Consider the following 19,039-nt stretch of genomic DNA (forward strand, 5'->3'; position numbering starts at 1 on the left):
AGCATAAAACTTTTAAACACACACTTTTAAGCCTTTTTCTTAACACATATAGTTCTATACCTATCAGCTGAGGTTATTCACTACTGCCTGATGCATAAAATATAACAGAAAAACAAAGAGTAGAAGAAGAGGATTTCTGAATATTGTTGCTTGTTATGGTGCATATTCTCTACCCTCCCCCTATGACTTTTCAGAAATCCACTTCTACTCTTTACCAAGAATGTCTCTGTAAACAAAAGACAATCCCCTCTTCTTCCTCCAAAGCCTGAGGGGCTGCAGGAAATGACCTGGGCTTTTCTCCTGATAAGAAGAAAACAATGAAAGCTAACAAGAAAGCCTTCTCTCACACAAAAGCCTCATCTTTTCAAGATCAGGCTTGGAGTTCTTCTTCACTTAAGTGCCCCATTCAAACTAGTTTTGAGTTATCTGTTGACCTTTAATGAAGGATTATGCTCCCAATCTGCAAATTCCCAGTGCACCAAAATAATACCTTAGTGCTTAAAAGAAGACAAAGTGATGCTTGCAAAGGTCAGGAGCAGAGACCTTCCCCTACTTACTTCTACAGTCCTGCTGAACAGCCCGGCCATAATAACCGTGTTTACACAGTTGGCAGTTTTCACCCTCTGTGTGATACAAGCACTTCAGGCACAATCCAGTCTTCTTGTCGCAGGCCTCCGGATCAGTTGAGTCAATGTTGTTGTTGCACTGGCAGGGCTGGCAAATTCCACCAACATCCTCAGGGTTTCCAAAGAAACCAGAAGCACACTCGCCACATCTGCTCCCTGCTCAACAAACCAAATCAAAGGAAGAAGAAATCTCTTCAGCTCACTCAAACATAAACATTAGCTACAAAAGAAAGCATGATAAAGGGGAGGAAAAGATCAAGGTATGTGCTAAGACGCAGGATGGAAGTTTGTCTGGAGAAACTTAACACACAACAAACAAGAAAACCATCAGAAAGATTTCAGATAGATTCGCCACTATCAATTCACATGCCAAAAGAGAGAATATTACTTAGGCTTTGTTGAGAATCTGGCTTTTGTGTAGATTTTGAAACCTAATATGTTGCAATGTCTGTGCTCCATTCAAAATGTTTCAAAGTTTCTCTTTAACAGAGGCAGATTTAGGGGAACATGACCAATTTGGTTGCACTGGGGGTGGAGCATCGGAGTCACCAAGAACTGTGATGAAGAATGGAGGGAAATTAAGTGGGTGGGTCTGCCAAATTTTGGTGTCACACAGGGTGCTGCTCAAATTTGAGACCCAAAAGTCTGCCACTGCCTTTGGTGCACAAAGCATCACATATTATTTATAATGCATCACTTATGTGGATGGCACATTTGTTGATGGTAGAATTATTATTACTAACATGTGAACCATTCCTAAGATTGAGCAACTAATTTAATAAAAGAACAATAATAATAATAATTGTAAGTGTAAAATATGACACTTTGTGATAATCAAAATATGTATGCTCATTGAAACGGCTTCAATTTAATAGCATTCACTATACTTGGTTTCACAAAGTATTTTACCTTTATATCCTGTCTCGCAGACACACACCACCTGCAGAGTAGAACGTTCTTGATAACAGCCAGAGGCAAACTGGCGGCCACTTTCTGGCCCATCTGGGCAAGGACAAGGACGGCAGTGATCCCCAGATCCCAGGACAGGATCTCCATAATAACCACCAAGGCATCTTAATTTTACAATATAAAAGTCTGTTAAGCATACCCAAGGAATAGAACACATATATTTGCATATCTTTTATTATTATTTTTATAGTAAAGTTTCATTAAACATTCTCACAATACAAAAAAACCCACAAACTAATCTACACAAAGAAAAAGAAAAAGACTGAAAAGAAGAAAAGCAAAAGAAGAATACAAGATCCTCTCTCACAGATATACTTTAACTTTTACCCCATACAGAAAAAGGTGAGCCCTCCCAGCTCTTACCTGGGAGCACCTCTCTCTTCTCCCAGTCTCTCACCCTGAGCGAGCTCCCCTTCATTGCCACACATATATTTGCATATCTGATATGGGCTGGTGACAGTCCATAGCACACAGTTCAGCAGGTTTTTTGCAGCCCACCATAATCTGTAAAATCACTATTTTACAGATGTTTTCATTGGCTCTTCCTTGATGTTAGTAGAAGGAGTGCCAAACCAAACCCATTTATTTCATGTATCATATAAACATACACTTCAGTTCACAAGCGAATGTGCACTGCTGAAAGTTTTGAGAGTTTAGAAGAGCTGTGTTTCTAAGATCTTGCAAATGGTTACTTTGCTGTCTTTCCCCCCTTCCCCAAACTCCTGAGGGTTCTGGAAATGACTGTGCTAGTCCTAGAGCAGTCTTTGGACCCGTGTAAGCAAAATTAAGTTCTCTGCGAGTAAAAAAATAAAAAAGGAATAGGCAATTGAGGCAGAGTGGCCAAGCTGGAAAACTATACAACAGGTGCCAATTAAAGTGTGTGCGTGCTCAAGATTCACAGCCATTAAACAGGCAGGAATCATTTTGAAATGAGTAGTGGTAGGAGTAGGAGGAGTGGAGATCAGTGCATCTGATCTACAAAATATGCTCTGCAAATAAGTGCAGCCTAAGTAAATGGGTTTGAACTCAGCATTTCAGAGGGCAGCATGATAAAATCTTGCTTGAAAAGTAATATATCATTTAACGACTATCCCAGTTAATCCAAAAAGAAGGCATACCTTTCACAGTTGTGGCCAGAGGTATGATCACGGCAATTAAAACACTGTCCGCTGTACGGGTCACAATCATCCGCATGACCATTGCACTGGCAGGGCTGGCAGCTTGGAAATCCCCAGTAACCAGGCAAGCATCTGTCACACTGACGGCCATATATTCCATGGAAACAGTGGCACTGACCAGTCTCCGGGTGGCAGAAAGCATTAACTGATGCTTGGACATGACACTCACAAGCTAAAAAGAACATAGGTATCCATCTTGAATGATACTGAAACTGGATACATTGCTTACATTCATGAAGTTATGATGACACTAGGACATGAAGCCTCAAATTACTTAAAAATAAAATATTTGGAGAGTGAAGGTTTTATTTTTTTAAAGGATTCTTACAGATGTATACTGAAACAAAGGGGCTCAAAGGATTTTCCTTCTTTCAATCAAACTTACTTGGTAAGGGTTAAACAGCAGCAACATATGACATTTTGATTAGAATAAAGCAGCAACGTACGTTTGCATCCACTAGGTCCGAATCCAAAAGTGCCTGGAGCACATCTGTCGCATCTTCTTCCAACAACATTTGGCCGGCACTGGCAATGGCCTCCATTAGGGTCACAAACAGAACTTAATGAGCCTTGTGGGTCACACTGGCAAGCTGAAACAGGGAAAGACACAGGTTTTGCAGGAGTGGCAAATGCACAAGTGTGGGCCATCTTGGCAGCAATAGTATTATGCAAGGTGCCAATGGGTTAGTAAAGGAATGATCTGCGTAAACCTGATTGGACAGATATTAAATATTATTTCTGATTAAAATAAAAAAATTCCTTCCAGTAGCACCTTAAAGACCAACTAGGTTAGTTCTTGGTATGAGCTTTCGTGTGCATGCACACTTCTTCAGATACACTGAAACAGAAGTTGCCAGACCCTTCTATATAGTGAGAAGGTGGGGAGGGGTATTACTCAGAAGGGTGGTGGGAATGGGAGATTGGCAGATAGCTGAGATGAGCAGACCAACACGGCTACCTATCTATTTCTGATTAAGATGATGATAATAATTTCATTTATGAATCACTTATATATATTTACCCGGGGTCCTGTCTTCTATCAATGGGGTTGTTCAGATGCTAAGTTTAACAGGGGTTGGAAACTGTTGCCCTGCGAGTGGTGTTGGACTACAACTCCCCTCATCCACTGGACATGCAAGCCGGAATAATGGAGTCCAACAACATCTGGATGGCTACCTATTTCGGTAGTAAACATGGCTACTGCCTTTTCCTCCTAGTTAACCCCAATCCCACTTTGTGAAATTCAGTTCAATAATCAGTTACATCTACTTACCTAATGCTGTCTCATGCAGCAAGGCTGAGATGCTAAAAATGATGTTCCTGCAAACATCAGTCATGGGTGTTTTAACAACACTCCTGCTGTTCTCCAGGCACCGGTATCTCTGAAAGGCTTCCCAGGCACTGTTAGTCATCACATCATCACCTCTGCCTCCAACTGAGAATATGTCCAGGGATTTGCAAAAAGGCATGAGAACAAGCTGTGGGTTGATTTTAACATGGCAGAATTACTATTTAGATCTGTAGCCGAACCTTGTACAGTGCCACGCGATATTGTTAGAAAAAGAAATCTACAATAGTTTAAAAAAATAGATGGTTGATCATTAATATGCACAGTGTTCACCTAAAAAATGCTTTCCAAGGAGTGTTTAGGGCAGTGGTGGCCAAACCTGGCCCTCCAGCTGTTCTGGGACTACAATGCCCATCATCCCTGGCCACTGGGCCTGTTAGCTAGGGATGATGGGAGTTGTAGTCCAAAAACAGCTGGTGGGCCAAGTTTGACCACCACTGGTTTAGGGGCACAAAAGAGCTACTACATAAGCAGCAGGGTGTTTTGCTTTCCCTCCCTCAACCAACACTGTTGGCGACAGTTCCCAAAGTTTCCCCTGACACACAAGATGTTCTTAGGAAAAGTTACAGGTGGAGGAAAGGGAAGCACAATCCATCCCTTTCTATGCTCACAGCTTTCTGAGCGAAGTGCAATGGAACTCATTCTCCTGCCCCTTTCACCTGCTGGCACTCAGCAAGGCACGCAGTGTTCCAGGCACACCACAATAAATCACAGCCATTGCCACTGAGCCTTTCCTTCTCTCATGGGGAGGAATCCATTCACACTGCTTCTCTCAAGGCTGCCCCTGCTTGCAGTCTACTTGTGCTAAAATTCTGTGCTCATGGAGAGGAAGCACAATACATGTAGTTTTATTTAAGCGGGTAAAGTTGCAAACTATGTAAACAGATTTTTATTTAAACATGCACTTACAGAATCTATGAGTGTGTATGGATTTTCCACCTCCGTATCATGGGAGTATTGTGGCAGCTCCAGACGAACCGTGTAATTCAGACCCTTTTCAAAGCATATTGGATGTGGAAGGACCACATATCTGCAAGACCAGGACGGACACAACGTTCATGAAGAGAAGGGTACATTGGAGATAAAACAATGGGATGTTAAAACAACAAATGATTAGACTGAGATTGTTGATTATGTGGAATCAAACCTTTCCTTCTCCCTCTGCCTCCCATCATGTCTTCATTGCTCCTTTGTTTATCCTTTTGTTGTGATACTCACCTTGAACCAGGAGATAATGATACGTCCTGGTTGTCATCATCAGGAACTGTATTGCCACATCTGCTGCTGGTTGGAATCCTGTCTGGGCGAAATACAGTGATGACAGCTTTCTCCCATTGATCTGGTAACTGGAAAAATTGGCACACATTAACATATTTTCTTTGCCGAGCAGTAATCAAAGTTCTCTCCATGGAGATGAACCATTTTTTCCCCTGATGCAGGAATTGGGACTGTATTAGCAACCATGGTAAGCTGCTGTAAGTACATTGAGGGAATTCTCATTGGACAGTGGGATACACTTCTGAGTAAAAGCGCAAACAATCACCAGATTTTATCCAGTATAAATGGCAGTTAAAAAGGTAAAGGACCCCTGACAGTTAAGTCCAGTCGCAGACGACTCTGGGGTTGCGGCGCTCATCTCGCTTTACTGGCTGAGGGAGCCGGCGTACAGCTTCCGGGTCATGTGGCCAGCCTGACTAAGCCACTTCTGGAGAAACCAGAGCAGTGCACGGAAACGCCATTTACCTTCCCGACTGAGCGGTACCTATTTATCTACTTGCACTTTTTGGCATGCTTTCAAACTGCTAGGTTGGCAGGAGCTGGGACCGAGCAACAGGAGCTCACCCCATCACAGGGATTTGAACCGCCGACCTTCTGATTGGCAAGCCCAAGAGGCTCAGTGGTTTAGACCACAGCACCACCCACGTTCCCATTAAATAGTTAATAATCTATAATTAATAATCTATAATTAGGTCTGGACATTTTATGAACCTCTGCAAATAGGAGGAACATCTTAGGCTTGGGAGGGGAGAGGGGGGAAATAAAATAATGTTTCAGCCCTCATAGTTTCTTAGATAAATCTAAAAAGAAAAGAAAGTCTATGCTCCAGCATTTCTGAACTCCGCATGATTATATGCACTTGACTCCTTTCCCTTACTCATACACCACAACTGCTGTTTATTTACTCATCTTTCTCCTCATAACAGCACACTACTACGTGCAGAATATACAAATAAAATGCTAAATACATGAAAATTTGGAATATTTAGGCAAAATAGGAACAATAGGAACAGTCACGTTCACCACATGTGTGCAGAGGTCTATTGTTAATGAAGAACACTTGAGAGATTATTATGCCTAATGTAGACTTAAGTGCTGTTAAAATAAGCCACTGGAATATCTGCGTGACCTTAAGACAAAAGAAAAGCAAGCCACATCAACCTATATAGGCAGGCTTTAAACCTTCTCACTCAGATTCAACACTATGAAAGAGCATGCGTCTAGGGTAGGTATTTACCTGCGGTTCATAGCGAATCAGAACTTCATACTCCATAGAGTAAGGAATATTGTCTATGTAGAATTCCAGAAATGCTCCTTCAGGAACTCTCACAAATCCTATTCCAGTCCATGAAGGTATGCGATCCTGGGAATACTGACGTTCAACTATGCTCACTCCCTGTGGAACAGAATCAGGAGTTATTACATATTATTTTAAGTTGGCACATGCACTTTCAAAGAATTGAAGGGAAAGACACAGTAGAAGAGTAGCACTACAGGTTATTTTGACCTTAATTTCTTCTTGCTTCCTATTCCTATTTGCTGACAAATGTTTTTTGTTTACATCTTCTCCTACATTTACATAGGCCACTTCATTGAGATAAAGTATACTGCACAAATTCACTTCTGTTTAGCGTAATGAGATGTGAAGTGTAAAAATCACTTGTACTATTAACCACTTTATCAGGCATAATATAACTGTAGAGAAAACAGAAATGCCTAATGTTTATGAAATAACTAAAGGCAGGAATCTTCAGCTGATGGTTTCAGGGAGATACCTTACCTAACATAAATGGAATGAGCTTCCTAAACAAGAAGTTAGACTTAGCAAGTGATCTTCAACTTCGATAGACACATAATTATGCTTTAATATTTACTTTTTAAAAAATCTTATACCATTAATACTAACCTTTACTCTGTTTAGACCCATCTTCCCACCCTTGCTCTCTGTACCTTTTTCCTTCTCTCCCTCTTTCCAAAACATGGTCATTCAAGATGGCTGCTGGTATGAACCAGTTGTGAGTTAGAACCTACCAGCTGAAGGCCAGTGTTCTAGATGAACCTGCCTCTAAGCAGACCCTGGCTCTGGTACATGGCCCATATACCTTCTCAGTGTAGACTGCTAAAACTCATAACCATCAAGGTCCAGTGGCCAACTCTCTAGTGGCCCGTTAGCACACTTGTATTTATTTACTTTTATTTTCACATTGTCTTTCCTAAACAGATCACCTAAGACAGCTCATGTTTATTTCAGACCATGTTTGAAAAAAAAGTAAAGGTAAAAGACCCCTGGACGGTTAAGTCTAGTTCAAAGGTGACTATGGGGTGCGGCGCTCATTTCACTTTCAGGCTGAGGGAACTAATGTTTGCACACAGACAGCTTTCTGGGTCATGTGGCCAGCATGACTAAACCGCTTCTGGCACAACAGAACACCATGACAGAAGCCAGACTGCACGGAAATGCTGTTTACCTTCCCGCCGCAGCAGTACCTATTTATCTACTTGCACTGGCATGCTTTCAAACTGCTATGTTGGCAGGAGCTGGGACAAAGCGACAGGAGCTCACCCCGTTGCAGGGATTCGAACCACCGACCTTCCAATTAGCAAGCCCAAGAGGCTCAGTGGTTTAGACCACCCGCGTCCCTCGGTAGGTATAGTGTAAAACCAACAGGCTAGAAATAGAACAGATTACCGTACATGGAAATATCAGAGCATTAGAAAAGGGCCTGTGGAAGTTTAACTGAGTAGGTACTCACAGGGCCAAAGATGCCTTCCTCAGCCTCATAGACATAATGATCTAAAGAAATGAAAAAATATCCCGGTTCCACTTCGTTGCACTGGCGGCCAATCATATGAGGCCTGCATTGACACTGACCAGATTCACTCGAGCAGCTGAAAAAGATAATGCATTTATATTGCAATCTTCTAAAAGCAAATACAGACAGACAAATTTAAAAGAACCTATAACCATTCAATGCACAAAAGTAAATTAGGGTTGAGAATAGGATCCACTGACACTGTAGCAATACAACCTGAATTGCTGGGAGTTGGACTAGATGGCCCTCATTCAAAGTACCATCCAATTCTACAATTATGTTGTTGTTGTTTAGTCGTGTCCGACTCTTCGTGACCCCATGGACCAGAGCACGCCAGGCACTCCTATCTTCCACTGCCTCCCGCAGTTTGGTCAGACTCATGTTTGTGGCTTCGAGAACACTGTCCAACCATCTACAATTATATGATTCTATAAACCATCACAAATTGTACTGCTAAGTCCCACCACTGTTTGGACGACACAGGGAGATACACTGGCACAGATGTTTAGACTCAAATACAAGTGCATTTTCTTGCATATGAGTCAGCTTAAAACTTTGGGGGCAGAATACAAATTATGGCAGAGGGGGAAATTCCATGGGGGAAAACTGTTGTAATTAAACATTGTTCCTTCCTGTGAAATTCCTGTATTTATCCCAGATAGATTTTAACAAATATGGAAAGTACCCTATGGTTGAACAACAACTCCATCCTTTGTTTTGCTTCCCTTGTATTTTTCCAGCATTCAAAATCACAAGGATTTCAACCCAGATGTGCCTTTCAGGTGCTGTATCAAGACACCATGATCTATGCTGGATAAAACTGCAGTTAGAAACTTTTTGGAATAAGACCCTCTATCCTTCCTGACAGGCTGTTGTAAAAATAGAAAACAGGCTTGTAAGAATAGGCATCTCAACTGCAGCCGTTTTAAAGGAAAATCTTCAGAATGAATGAGCCCATTCTCTTGGGAGACAAAAAGGAAAAGCAAATTGGCTTGACTTCTGCTAGTGGGCAACACCCACTTTCAGATGGTTTTGCAATCAGTGTCATTAACATTCAAAGGGTAGGCAGCTTCGTGGTTCTATCAAACAATTTTAATAGTACTTCTGAGGACATCTGATACTTGCATGGGAAAACAAATAACTAGGGGCCAATAACAGGGGTACAAACATGAGCCTGCTGGAATTATCTTCTTTGTGATTACTTCAGACAGATTGGCAAGTAAGTTTGAAATGACAGAAAGATTTGTGTTGATGTAATTTGATTGTGCAATAGTTATTTCCCAAGTGTAAACTAACTAACTGAACAAAATTAAGAAAAAAACAGGACATTTACTTGGCCCTTGAGGTTTATTTAAGTGCAATCAGATCTTCGGCTCATGCATTCTTCCTCCTTTCCATTCAACACATGCAGAAGTGAGTAACTAAACAGGAAAGCTTTAAATGATTATCTAACTATCTAGAGATGCAGCTGGGAAACATCCTGGCTAGGCGACTTGGCCACCAGCAGATTGTATTCAGCCATGCTTAGAGAAGACCTACTGAAATTTATGGAATTTAAGCTAGCCATGACCTAGGCAAGAGTTACGCTACTCAAAATATGACTAAATTTGGATCCACGCCCTGCCCCTCTCCCATCTGCAAAATAGTGATAAAATTTTCGATGTACTTTACAGGGCTGTTGTAAGAATTACTGAGCTAACAATAGTGAAATGCTTTAAATACTTGAAATTCACTATGTAAACAGTAAGTGTTGTTTTTATTATTATCATTATTGTTTTTAAAAACAGAGGTAAGTTGCAGATGAATCAGGTGCTTCTGAAAAGAAAAGAAAAACCAAGTACCGTATTTTTTCGCTCCATAAGACACACTTTTTTCTTCCTAAAAAGTAAGGGGACATGTCTGTGTGTCTTATGGAGTGAATGCATGGTCCTTGGGAAGGGAGTGTTGAAAGGAAGCAGCTGATCAGTGGGATCGGGAGAGAGATAAGGGACGCTAGCCATAAAGGAAGCTGCCTGGGAGGGGGGAGGTAAAAGTCCATGCATTGGGTCACCCTAAATTCACCATCAGATCACACAGCATGTCCATGGCTACAGCCTGCATCAAAAAAATCATGCACCTACTGTTGCGTGGGGCCGCAATGGTGCAAAAACGTGGTTACAAAGCACGGATCACATGGATTCTCAGGATTTTTGCATTGGGCTACCCCAAACTCACCATCAAATCACATGTCTGTGGCCACAGCATGAACCACAAAAATCACGCACCCACTGTTTCATTCAGAATAATTTTTTTTGTTTTCCTCTAAAAACTAAGTGCGTCTTATGGAGCGAAAAATACAGCACATTGCTTCTTTTGAGACTTACTTATTGTTCAGCGCCCCTCCTTGGTCACAATCACACGGTCGGCAACCATCCATATCATTGCTCAAGCCCCAATGCTCAGGCTGCAAGGGAAGATTTAGACTGTTACTGGTATAACAGGATGTTGCGAAACTCAAGCATAGTTCAAGCTCAAGGTTGCGCAAAAAGGTGGACATGTCCAAGGCTAACACCAATGAGTAACAGCAGAACTATCTGCTTCCTTAAGCTACGTGGGGTAGTGGCTAAGATTGGCAAGAGCCAGGTTCAACTATCTGCTCAGCTGTTAAGTCACAAACTCTCACCATAACCTACCTCACAGGGATGTTGTGAGAATAAATGACTGGGGGAGGAGAACCAAGTGTGCAATCCTGAAGGAAGTTCAGGAAGTAGTACTCATAGCCAGGAAGCTGCTGACCAGCTTTGACATCAGGATGGGACACTGCAAGCAGAGGGGTCACAGCCCCAATCACTGTTATTGGCTTTGGTGTTACAGAGAGCCTGTGCGTGAGGGGCAGGCCTAGCACCTTTGGCTGCCCATGTGATATAACAGACCGAAGCAGGATGTCCCAGGCCTAATAATTTGGCATTCCAAAACAAATGTATGCAACTTTTTTGAATTTAAATACTGCACCATGAAGTATCGAGAATGCCCTTTAGGCATTTGAGTAGAGGAGCTTGGTGTTGCAAATCAGTTTGATTATTTTGAAGTTTTTAAATGAAGCTTACCAGACAAATGACACTTGTCGCCTTATTTGGAAAGGGGTTTTTTTTTTAAAAAAAAATGCACACACACAATAAAAGCTCTGTTCTTTTAAGCAAGGCGACTTACCAGACATTGATCACAACGTCTTCCTGTAACAAGACGTTTACAATAGCAGCTTCCTCTCTCTGAGTCACAAGGATTCCCTCCAGGAATTGTGCCCAAAGGATTACATTCACAAGCTATATTAGGAAGTATAAGTAAATAAATCAGGATGCAGTTGTTTAAGTTATAAATTTGCACAGCATTGAATACAAATATTTACATCAACACTATCCCTCATTTTCACTGCAGACTTACTGACAAATGGCTTTTCTCTCTTATCCAGCTCACAAAAACACATTCACACACCATCCTGTGTATAAGTAAAGCCAAGGAGACAGATGTATTGCCTGTTGACCAAAGGTCATACTGAACAATACAAAACAAAAACAAAAAACCAGTCAGCATAACCTACAGTCAGTGATAAAAAATAGCACAAACAACAAAACAAAAGCTGTGAAGTAGAAGCGTATACCATAAATTGAAATCCTACAGTTAGAAATTTTGTGGCATTTTCTAAGGCTCACAGCTGGCTCCACAGTGTGGCAAGACTGGCAAATTCCCAAGTCCCCAGGACCAGAAAAACAGCCCATCACCCTAACAGTGTTAACCTTGCACAGAGTATTCAATATGGTTGGCTGAAGCCTATGAGAATTCTCAGTCTGTATGCACATACCCCTCAACTGCCCCAATTAAATCAGGATTTCCTGTTTCGCAGGGGCCTCAGCCTCAAAAGACATGGGGTGTGATCTCATGTAGGTCATGTGACTTGCATGGGAGAGTGTTACAGTAGACACACATCCCGGTTTTCTGCGGCAACCTGTTTGAGGGTATGCATCATCCGCCTCTTCCAGGTTAGGACTCCAAATGTGGGTGCTGTGGAGTCCTCAAAGTTCTAGAGCCAGCAATGCTAAGCAATCATTTATAAGGGCATTGTAATTAAATATAACCCAGTAAAAAGCAAACTGCAAGAAGTCTGATATATTTAAAGTGAGTCATTTAAATTTAATACAACTCTCTGCCCTCAAATGCTCATGTGCTTATAGACCATCCCAGCACCTTTGCACTTGTTGGCCAGAATACTGAAAGGTGATGGGTTTCCCCCTCCGGTGTGCAAGGAACAGGATAAGAGACTTCTGTTGCTTGGAAAACAAAACAAATAAAAACAAAAAACAGCCCTTGTATCCCCACACCAAAATTAAATTTGAACGTACAGGAAAGGCCAGGAAAGTAAACAATGCAAGATAATATGAATTTATACCTTCCTGATCCTCTATGTCAGTAAAACACACACACGCACGCACAATGGCGGGCAGGGCAGGCAATGTATTTACAAATAAAAACTATAGCTCTAAACTTAATAAGATTCAGTTAATCAGTGAGGTGCAGCATTAGCAACACTCCTCTTGTTCAAAACTACAAAGTGGTTTCTTTTTGTTTTACTTACACAGACAACCAAGTGGATTATCGGAACTTAATCCATAGAATCCTTCCTTGCAGAAATCACAGCGCTCCCCTTCCACGTATAATTTGCAACGGCACTGTCCAGCAATAAGGCCAGTTGAGTAGTCAGTGTAGCGATCACATACCCCGCCATCCTGGGAGCCAACTGGATCACAGTTGCATGCTAAAAGAAATAGCAGCTCTTTACTATGTAATCATAGCTACTAGGCAGGAAGCATATATTATAGCCAAATACAACACCAATTCCATTTTCCGAAAATTCTGTCATCAAAGCCTCCCACTGTCTGAAGCTGCTGTACCCCACCAAATGGCAACTAGCTTTCCCATTTAGCCAAAATCTTATGCTATACCACTTTGAATACAGGAGCCTCTGCTATTACAAATCAGTACACATAAGTGGTCATATTCAGAGCAGACCCACTGAAATGAATGGACTTAAATTAGCCATGCCCCTTAATTTCAGTGGATTTACTCTGACTGTGGCCTACATCAGATATATCCCACAATGTTTCTGGAACATGCAGTAAGTCTTCCATTTGTACATTTTAGGATATAAAAGAACTACAAAGTTTTATTCATTATTTCAGAATCACACTTGTATATTAAACTGAAGGAGCGTCTCCACCCCCATTGTTCTACCTGGACACTGAGGTCCAGCACCGAGGGCCTTCTGGCAGTTCCCTCACTGCGAGAAGCCAAGTTACAGGGAACCAGGCAGAGGGCCTTCTCGGTAGTGGTGCCTTCCCTGTGGAACACCCTCCCACCAGATGTCAAAGAGAACAACAACTATCAGGCTTTTAGAAGACATCTGAAGGCAGCCCTGTTTCGGGAAGCTTTTAATGTTTGATGTATTATAGTATTTTAATATTCTTTTGGAAGCCGCCCAGAGTGGCTGGGGAAGCCCAGCCAGATGGGCGGGGTATAAATAATAAATTATTATTATTATTAAAACGACAGAGAAATTCTCATTTATCTCAACAGGCTGTCTTTGTCTACACTTTGTCTTTGTCTACACTTTGAAGACAATGTACTTACGTTCACAAATGTTGGGGTCCCGAATATCTTTCTCTGGATGCTGGAAGTAGAAGGGTTTGCACTGCTCACAATTACGCCCCACCGTGTTGTGCTGACAGTCATCACACACTCCACCGCTGGTATTTCCAGTTGCCATGTACACGGCCATGTCAAAGTGGCACTGTGCAGAGTGTTCGTTGCAATTGCATTCTAGGATAAAGATAAACAAACTAATTCTAAGCGACAATCCATTTTTAAAACTAAAACAACTACATTAACTTATTTAGAAAGGAGTGTAGCAGCAGTTGAGTATTTTTATTAGCAAAATCGGTTAAAAGTTGGGTAATCTGTGCCATTTATAAGACAGAGAGCACAGTTTCTCATGAAAGGCTCATCAGACATTAGTACCATAGATTTTACAAAGCAGAATTTAAATTTGTCACACCTACTTTTGCACGCATTGCTGTTGCGACCCTCGGCAGGTCGCCATGGCAAGTCATGGTAAAAGTCCAAGCACTGTTCACAGTTTAGGCCTTTGGTGTTGTGCCTGCACATGCAGTGACCATGGACCTTTCATTTAAAGAAAGAGAGAGAGATTGGAACATACATACAAAGACACAATATATTGAAAATAAAAGCAATGCTCATTTCCTCTCATTGACTAAGGGTTCATATAAAGAAATAGTAGTCTTTGATTGTTGCGAGAATTTCTAGGGACTTTTTTACAAAAATCCAGTGGCTTGGAAATAATGGAACAACAAGAAGAACAAGTCACTTCATCTTTGACTGGGAAGATGTTGACTGCCAGGGCAGCAGTGGCTCCTTTCTCACCTGTCTAATGTAAAAAGGAACTACAGAACACCCTTGAGATGCTAATTTGGCTCTAGGGCCAAATTAGATTGTGACAGCTCAGTTTGTTTAATCCAGAGTTTATACCAAGTAGCTATATACAAGTTTTAGAGCTGTTCTACATCCAAGCTTTTCAGGGACTAGGACATGGTTGTGCTAAACCTCCCCCTTACCCATAGCTACTGATGTCTCATTTACTTTGACCTTCAACAATAATTTAAACTGACAGAAAATCTAGTTTTGTTACCTTTGTTTATGTTGGTAGCTCTCCTCAAGGAGGGAACCTCTTAGAGTCTGAGTGGCAGAATTGTAACCTATCTGACTTTAACACTACTTGTTATGAAAAATATATAAAGATTTACCATTCCTTCCACCTCTTCATCATATCCATGCACCGGTGCGCACTCACTGGCATGTCCATAACAGAAGCAATTTCCACGGACCACCATGTCATAAATGGCATAATAATATTTTTCTCTGATTTCCATTCTCGAATCCAGAAGGTTGTCTCCCAGTGTGTGCAGTTTGGTAAATTTGATTCTTAAATTTGTGATTTTTAACATATCTGAAAAACCAAAGATAAATAAAGTAAGGGTGTTATTGTTTTTTTAAAAAAAGAAATTTAGTTTCGTTGCAAGAGACATATTAAGAATATTTATTATGAAAAACCTATGAGTCTAACAAAGCGTTTCTCAAACTTGGGTCCCCAGCTGTTGTTGGACTACAACTCCCATCATCCCTAGCTAACAGGACCAGCAGTCAGGGATGATGGGAGTTGCACATATTTATTGCCTCCCATTCCCCCATCAACTGCAAGCCATTCCACCAAGCAGTAATGAGCTGGGGGTGGGGATGCAACAACTGGTGCAACTTAAAGACACCAGCAACCATTGGGGACCTCTTCTCAATTAACTGTTTCCATCCCAGCTGATCACTAGAAGATCCTGTAATGAATATCTGGTGCCTGTGTTTGCTTATTTCTTTCTCCACACCCCCCAATCCATTTCCCTTTTGTTTTGTACCATTTAGAAGCAGGGTCTATCTTGTTTTTAGTGTATAAGCTTTCCTGGGAGCCTCTTTTGGCTAAATAGTGAGGTGGAAATTCATGAAAAGAAAATAAATATACCAGCAATAAGTTTCCCTGAAAATACACTTAGACTAAGGCAACTAAGTTTAAGCACTATACAAATTCAAAGTATTATTATTAAAGAACTGTTTTCCAATGTTAAATCTATTTTATTACATCTATACCCTGCCTTTCTTCCATCACAGACACCAAAGACGCATAAGTAGGGTTCTCATCCAGTCTTCCATTCAGTCGCTGAGCAGACTTGGTCCTGCTCAGCTTTTGCAAAGTTACTGTATCATGAACCTTAAATCCATGCCCTGGGCCTAGCCTGATTTTAATCAACCTGAAGCTCTGCGATAGGAAAGGAAGTATGCCCTATTAAATAAATACATTTAAATGTATGATGATTGTTCAGCAGCAAGTTTCTTGTAAATGTCACTCGTTAATAGTATATGCTGAAATGAAGCAGGAATTTATGTAGGTGAAATATTGATTTAAATAGACTTAGCTCTATTGAGTCAATTAAAATTTCCGTATTTTCATCACCACTGTTGTTTGTGATGGGACACCTGAGGACATTTCAGCCTAACCCTTTCATCAGCTTCTAGGCATGCATGTTTAAGAGCCCCTTTGATCCTAGTGGGGATCACAGGTTGGTGTTAATGAAAATTCTTCAGGCACTCCAGTCTTGCAAACACATACATTTCCAAGCTCACTTGAAATCCATCTGAAACGAACCTGTGCTCTGAAATGTTGAAACATACTGGCTCCAACAAGCCAGTACAAGGATGCAAGTTTTTCCATATTCTGTAACAACAACTTGTAATTCTTTTTAACTTTCAAGACTAAGAGGTTGTGCAATCAGTGCAAGTAGTATTAAAACATGAGTCCGCAAGGAACCTACGATCTGCCAGCTTGGTGACAGAATTATTGAATAACCTTGAATAAGTAACTATTTCTCACCCTTCTTTCTCTGTCTGCAAAAAGTGAAGAGGACTTCACCACACAAGGCTGACATGTGAGGTAATTATTGTAAAGCATTTAATGCAGTTCAAGCGCAATCCTAAAAATGTATAGGAAGATAAGAAGCTTGCATACTTACTTTGAATTCTTGGGCTATACGGGTCCTCTATTCTAAAAGCAGGGTCCAGAGCACGATAAATTACCTGAAATAAACATGAGGATTCATCAGCGTCACAGAGATACAGCCTCACTAGTAAGGCAGATCAATTGTAGATAAAACTACGAACCTCTCCCTCAGTTGAAGGTTCAATATCAGAGTAACGGGAATCACAAATTATGTCATCTACTTTCTTCATTGGTCCATTGTAAACACCTGGGAATGAAGTCTCACAGTCATAGGCAAAGTATCTATATACTTGCCAAGTTTTCCCAAAATCTGAGGATCTTTCAATCAGCATTGCAGCTGGGCGAAACGTCTAAGAATCAAGAAGAAGAATAGATTTTAATGAATGTTAAGCTACAAATTATTTGGAACAATGTTCATCAAATATTTGAAATAATTTTCCAGTATCATTTACAATTTCCTGAACATTTATTTGACTTTTCTGCCACTGCTTCTTCTTGCACTGATTATGCTCAGATCTGTGTGGCCTATGCATGTCAGTCTACAGAATATGCTTTTAAACAACAATAAGCCTCTTGTAATTGCAGGTGCTCCAACAGGTCAAGGCCCCCTCATGGGCCAAGGAGCGTGTTAATAGTGATATTCATTCATTCGTCCAGGCTGTACCAGAAAAAGGCACAGCTGCACCAGCTAAATCCCCAGATTGTATAGGAATGGTGTTGCTTGATGGATGGAGGACTCATGAAGTCACAGCGCGAGCAAATGTATCAGTAGCAATAAGGCTGCGTTGCAGTTTATTTTGCCACAAATAGATCAGTATGGGGTATCAACCAGACTAACATAATAAGGACCATTGCTCAGCAGTACAGCAATGCTTTGTGGGCACAATATTTAATCTCTGGTATTTCTAGATAGCAGGTAGCAGGGCTGAGAAATATGTCTACTTCATATCTTAAGAGTCACTTGGTTTGGACCTAGTTGCCCCAGTGTGGTGCCTTCAGAAAGCCTCCTCCTAAGGCTCTCACCAATGCCCCCACGCCTCCTAAGAGTTTTTATTCATTTTCTTTTTGCATTTTGAGGAGGTTGTTTGGATGTAGGGTTTTTATATATATATAAAAAGAGGTGTTGGAACTTGTGTAGCTTTTTTCAGGGGGAGCACCCACCCGAATAAGCTGTTGAGCCTTTTATGGGGGTGGGACATTTCTTCTTTACCGGCTCACCCCACCGCCACAGGAACAGGAATATATCTCAACCTGTTGCCCGCTGCCTCTGTCACACAGCCCAGAGTGCCATGCAGGGGAATGGCACCAAAGAGATGCCAGAATGCAATAAAGAGTTGCTGGACCTCATTTCTGGTGAGTTCCTGCTGAAAAAAGCCCTGCCTGCAGTTTGTTTGTTTCAGGGAGTGTTTTGGCTGCTTGGGGGGGTGGGTGGGCTCTGAGTATTGCCAATTTATCTTAAATGAAATAGGTGTTCTGTGATAGTCATGAGTGTTTCTTGGATTTCCTGATGTACCCCTTGGCTCCATGGTTGAGGACTGCTGGTTTATATAGTCCAGTGGCCTGACCAAATATTAGGCAGTTATGTGTGTTCATAGAAAGGCACCTGTATTGATGCTTTGATAAAGATGGGGGAAAGTAAGCTAAATGGAAGAGATTGATTATATCAGTTAAAAGTCGGGTATTCAATTGATTACAAATGCTATACTGTACAAACATATATGGTGCTTCTTGGGTGTAGGTACTGATTATTATTAGGTACTGCTCACTTGGTATGAAATTAAGCGTCTAAATTATTTTCACATAAGCAATGCATTAAATGTAATCCCAGCACAGATTTTCTGAATGCACATCTCAGGAGAGTCAAACTATCGTGTACCTCCCCAGTGAAATATATTTTAAACCATATGGGCGCATCTGCCCTGCCAAGACATCTGTTCAGAAGGAAACAAAAGAACTTTGTATACAGATGTTCTTTTTTTCCTGGAGATTATTTCAGCTGCCAAATTTGAGAGAATTCTAAAGCCAATAATTTTGTTGTCTTAAAGAATCACATTCCCCGGTTTGGATCTGATACAACTATAAGGAGAACAGAGAAGGCTATGTGGACAAAACATCCTACAGAACCCTCAACTTTATCAACAAAAAATTAGTGATAGACCAGCTACTGATTACTGCTGCAG

The 19,039-nt window shown here is 41.2% G+C and overlaps 1 protein-coding gene across 4 annotated transcripts in view; it reads right to left on the minus strand.

Annotated features, from left to right (window-relative positions):
* LAMB1 (laminin subunit beta 1) overlaps window positions 1–19,039 on the minus strand; it is a 62,782-nt gene that overhangs the window by 29,532 nt on the left and 14,211 nt on the right. For all 4 annotated transcript variants that reach the window (XM_082239424.1, XM_082239422.1, XM_082239423.1 and 1 more), the window contains 17 exons: window positions 17,021–17,209; window positions 16,873–16,936; window positions 15,064–15,266; window positions 14,302–14,422; window positions 13,874–14,062; window positions 12,822–13,001; window positions 11,402–11,514; window positions 10,576–10,655; window positions 8,153–8,288; window positions 6,637–6,795; window positions 5,340–5,467; window positions 5,031–5,151; window positions 4,047–4,251; window positions 3,220–3,363; window positions 2,714–2,945; window positions 1,536–1,699; window positions 558–782 (listed from right to left, as the gene is read on the minus strand). In XM_082239424.1, coding sequence (XP_082095550.1) covers window positions 558–782; window positions 1,536–1,699; window positions 2,714–2,945; window positions 3,220–3,363; window positions 4,047–4,251; window positions 5,031–5,151; window positions 5,340–5,467; window positions 6,637–6,795; window positions 8,153–8,288; window positions 10,576–10,655; window positions 11,402–11,514; window positions 12,822–13,001; window positions 13,874–14,062; window positions 14,302–14,422; window positions 15,064–15,266; window positions 16,873–16,936; window positions 17,021–17,209 — 2,653 coding nt within the window. The remainder of the gene's footprint in view (window positions 1–557; window positions 783–1,535; window positions 1,700–2,713; window positions 2,946–3,219; window positions 3,364–4,046; window positions 4,252–5,030; window positions 5,152–5,339; window positions 5,468–6,636; window positions 6,796–8,152; window positions 8,289–10,575; window positions 10,656–11,401; window positions 11,515–12,821; window positions 13,002–13,873; window positions 14,063–14,301; window positions 14,423–15,063; window positions 15,267–16,872; window positions 16,937–17,020; window positions 17,210–19,039) is intronic.

This window comes from Podarcis vaucheri (assembly GCF_965113315.1).
Source record: "Podarcis vaucheri genome assembly, chromosome: 10".
Lineage (NCBI taxonomy): Eukaryota > Metazoa > Chordata > Lepidosauria > Squamata > Lacertidae > Podarcis > Podarcis vaucheri.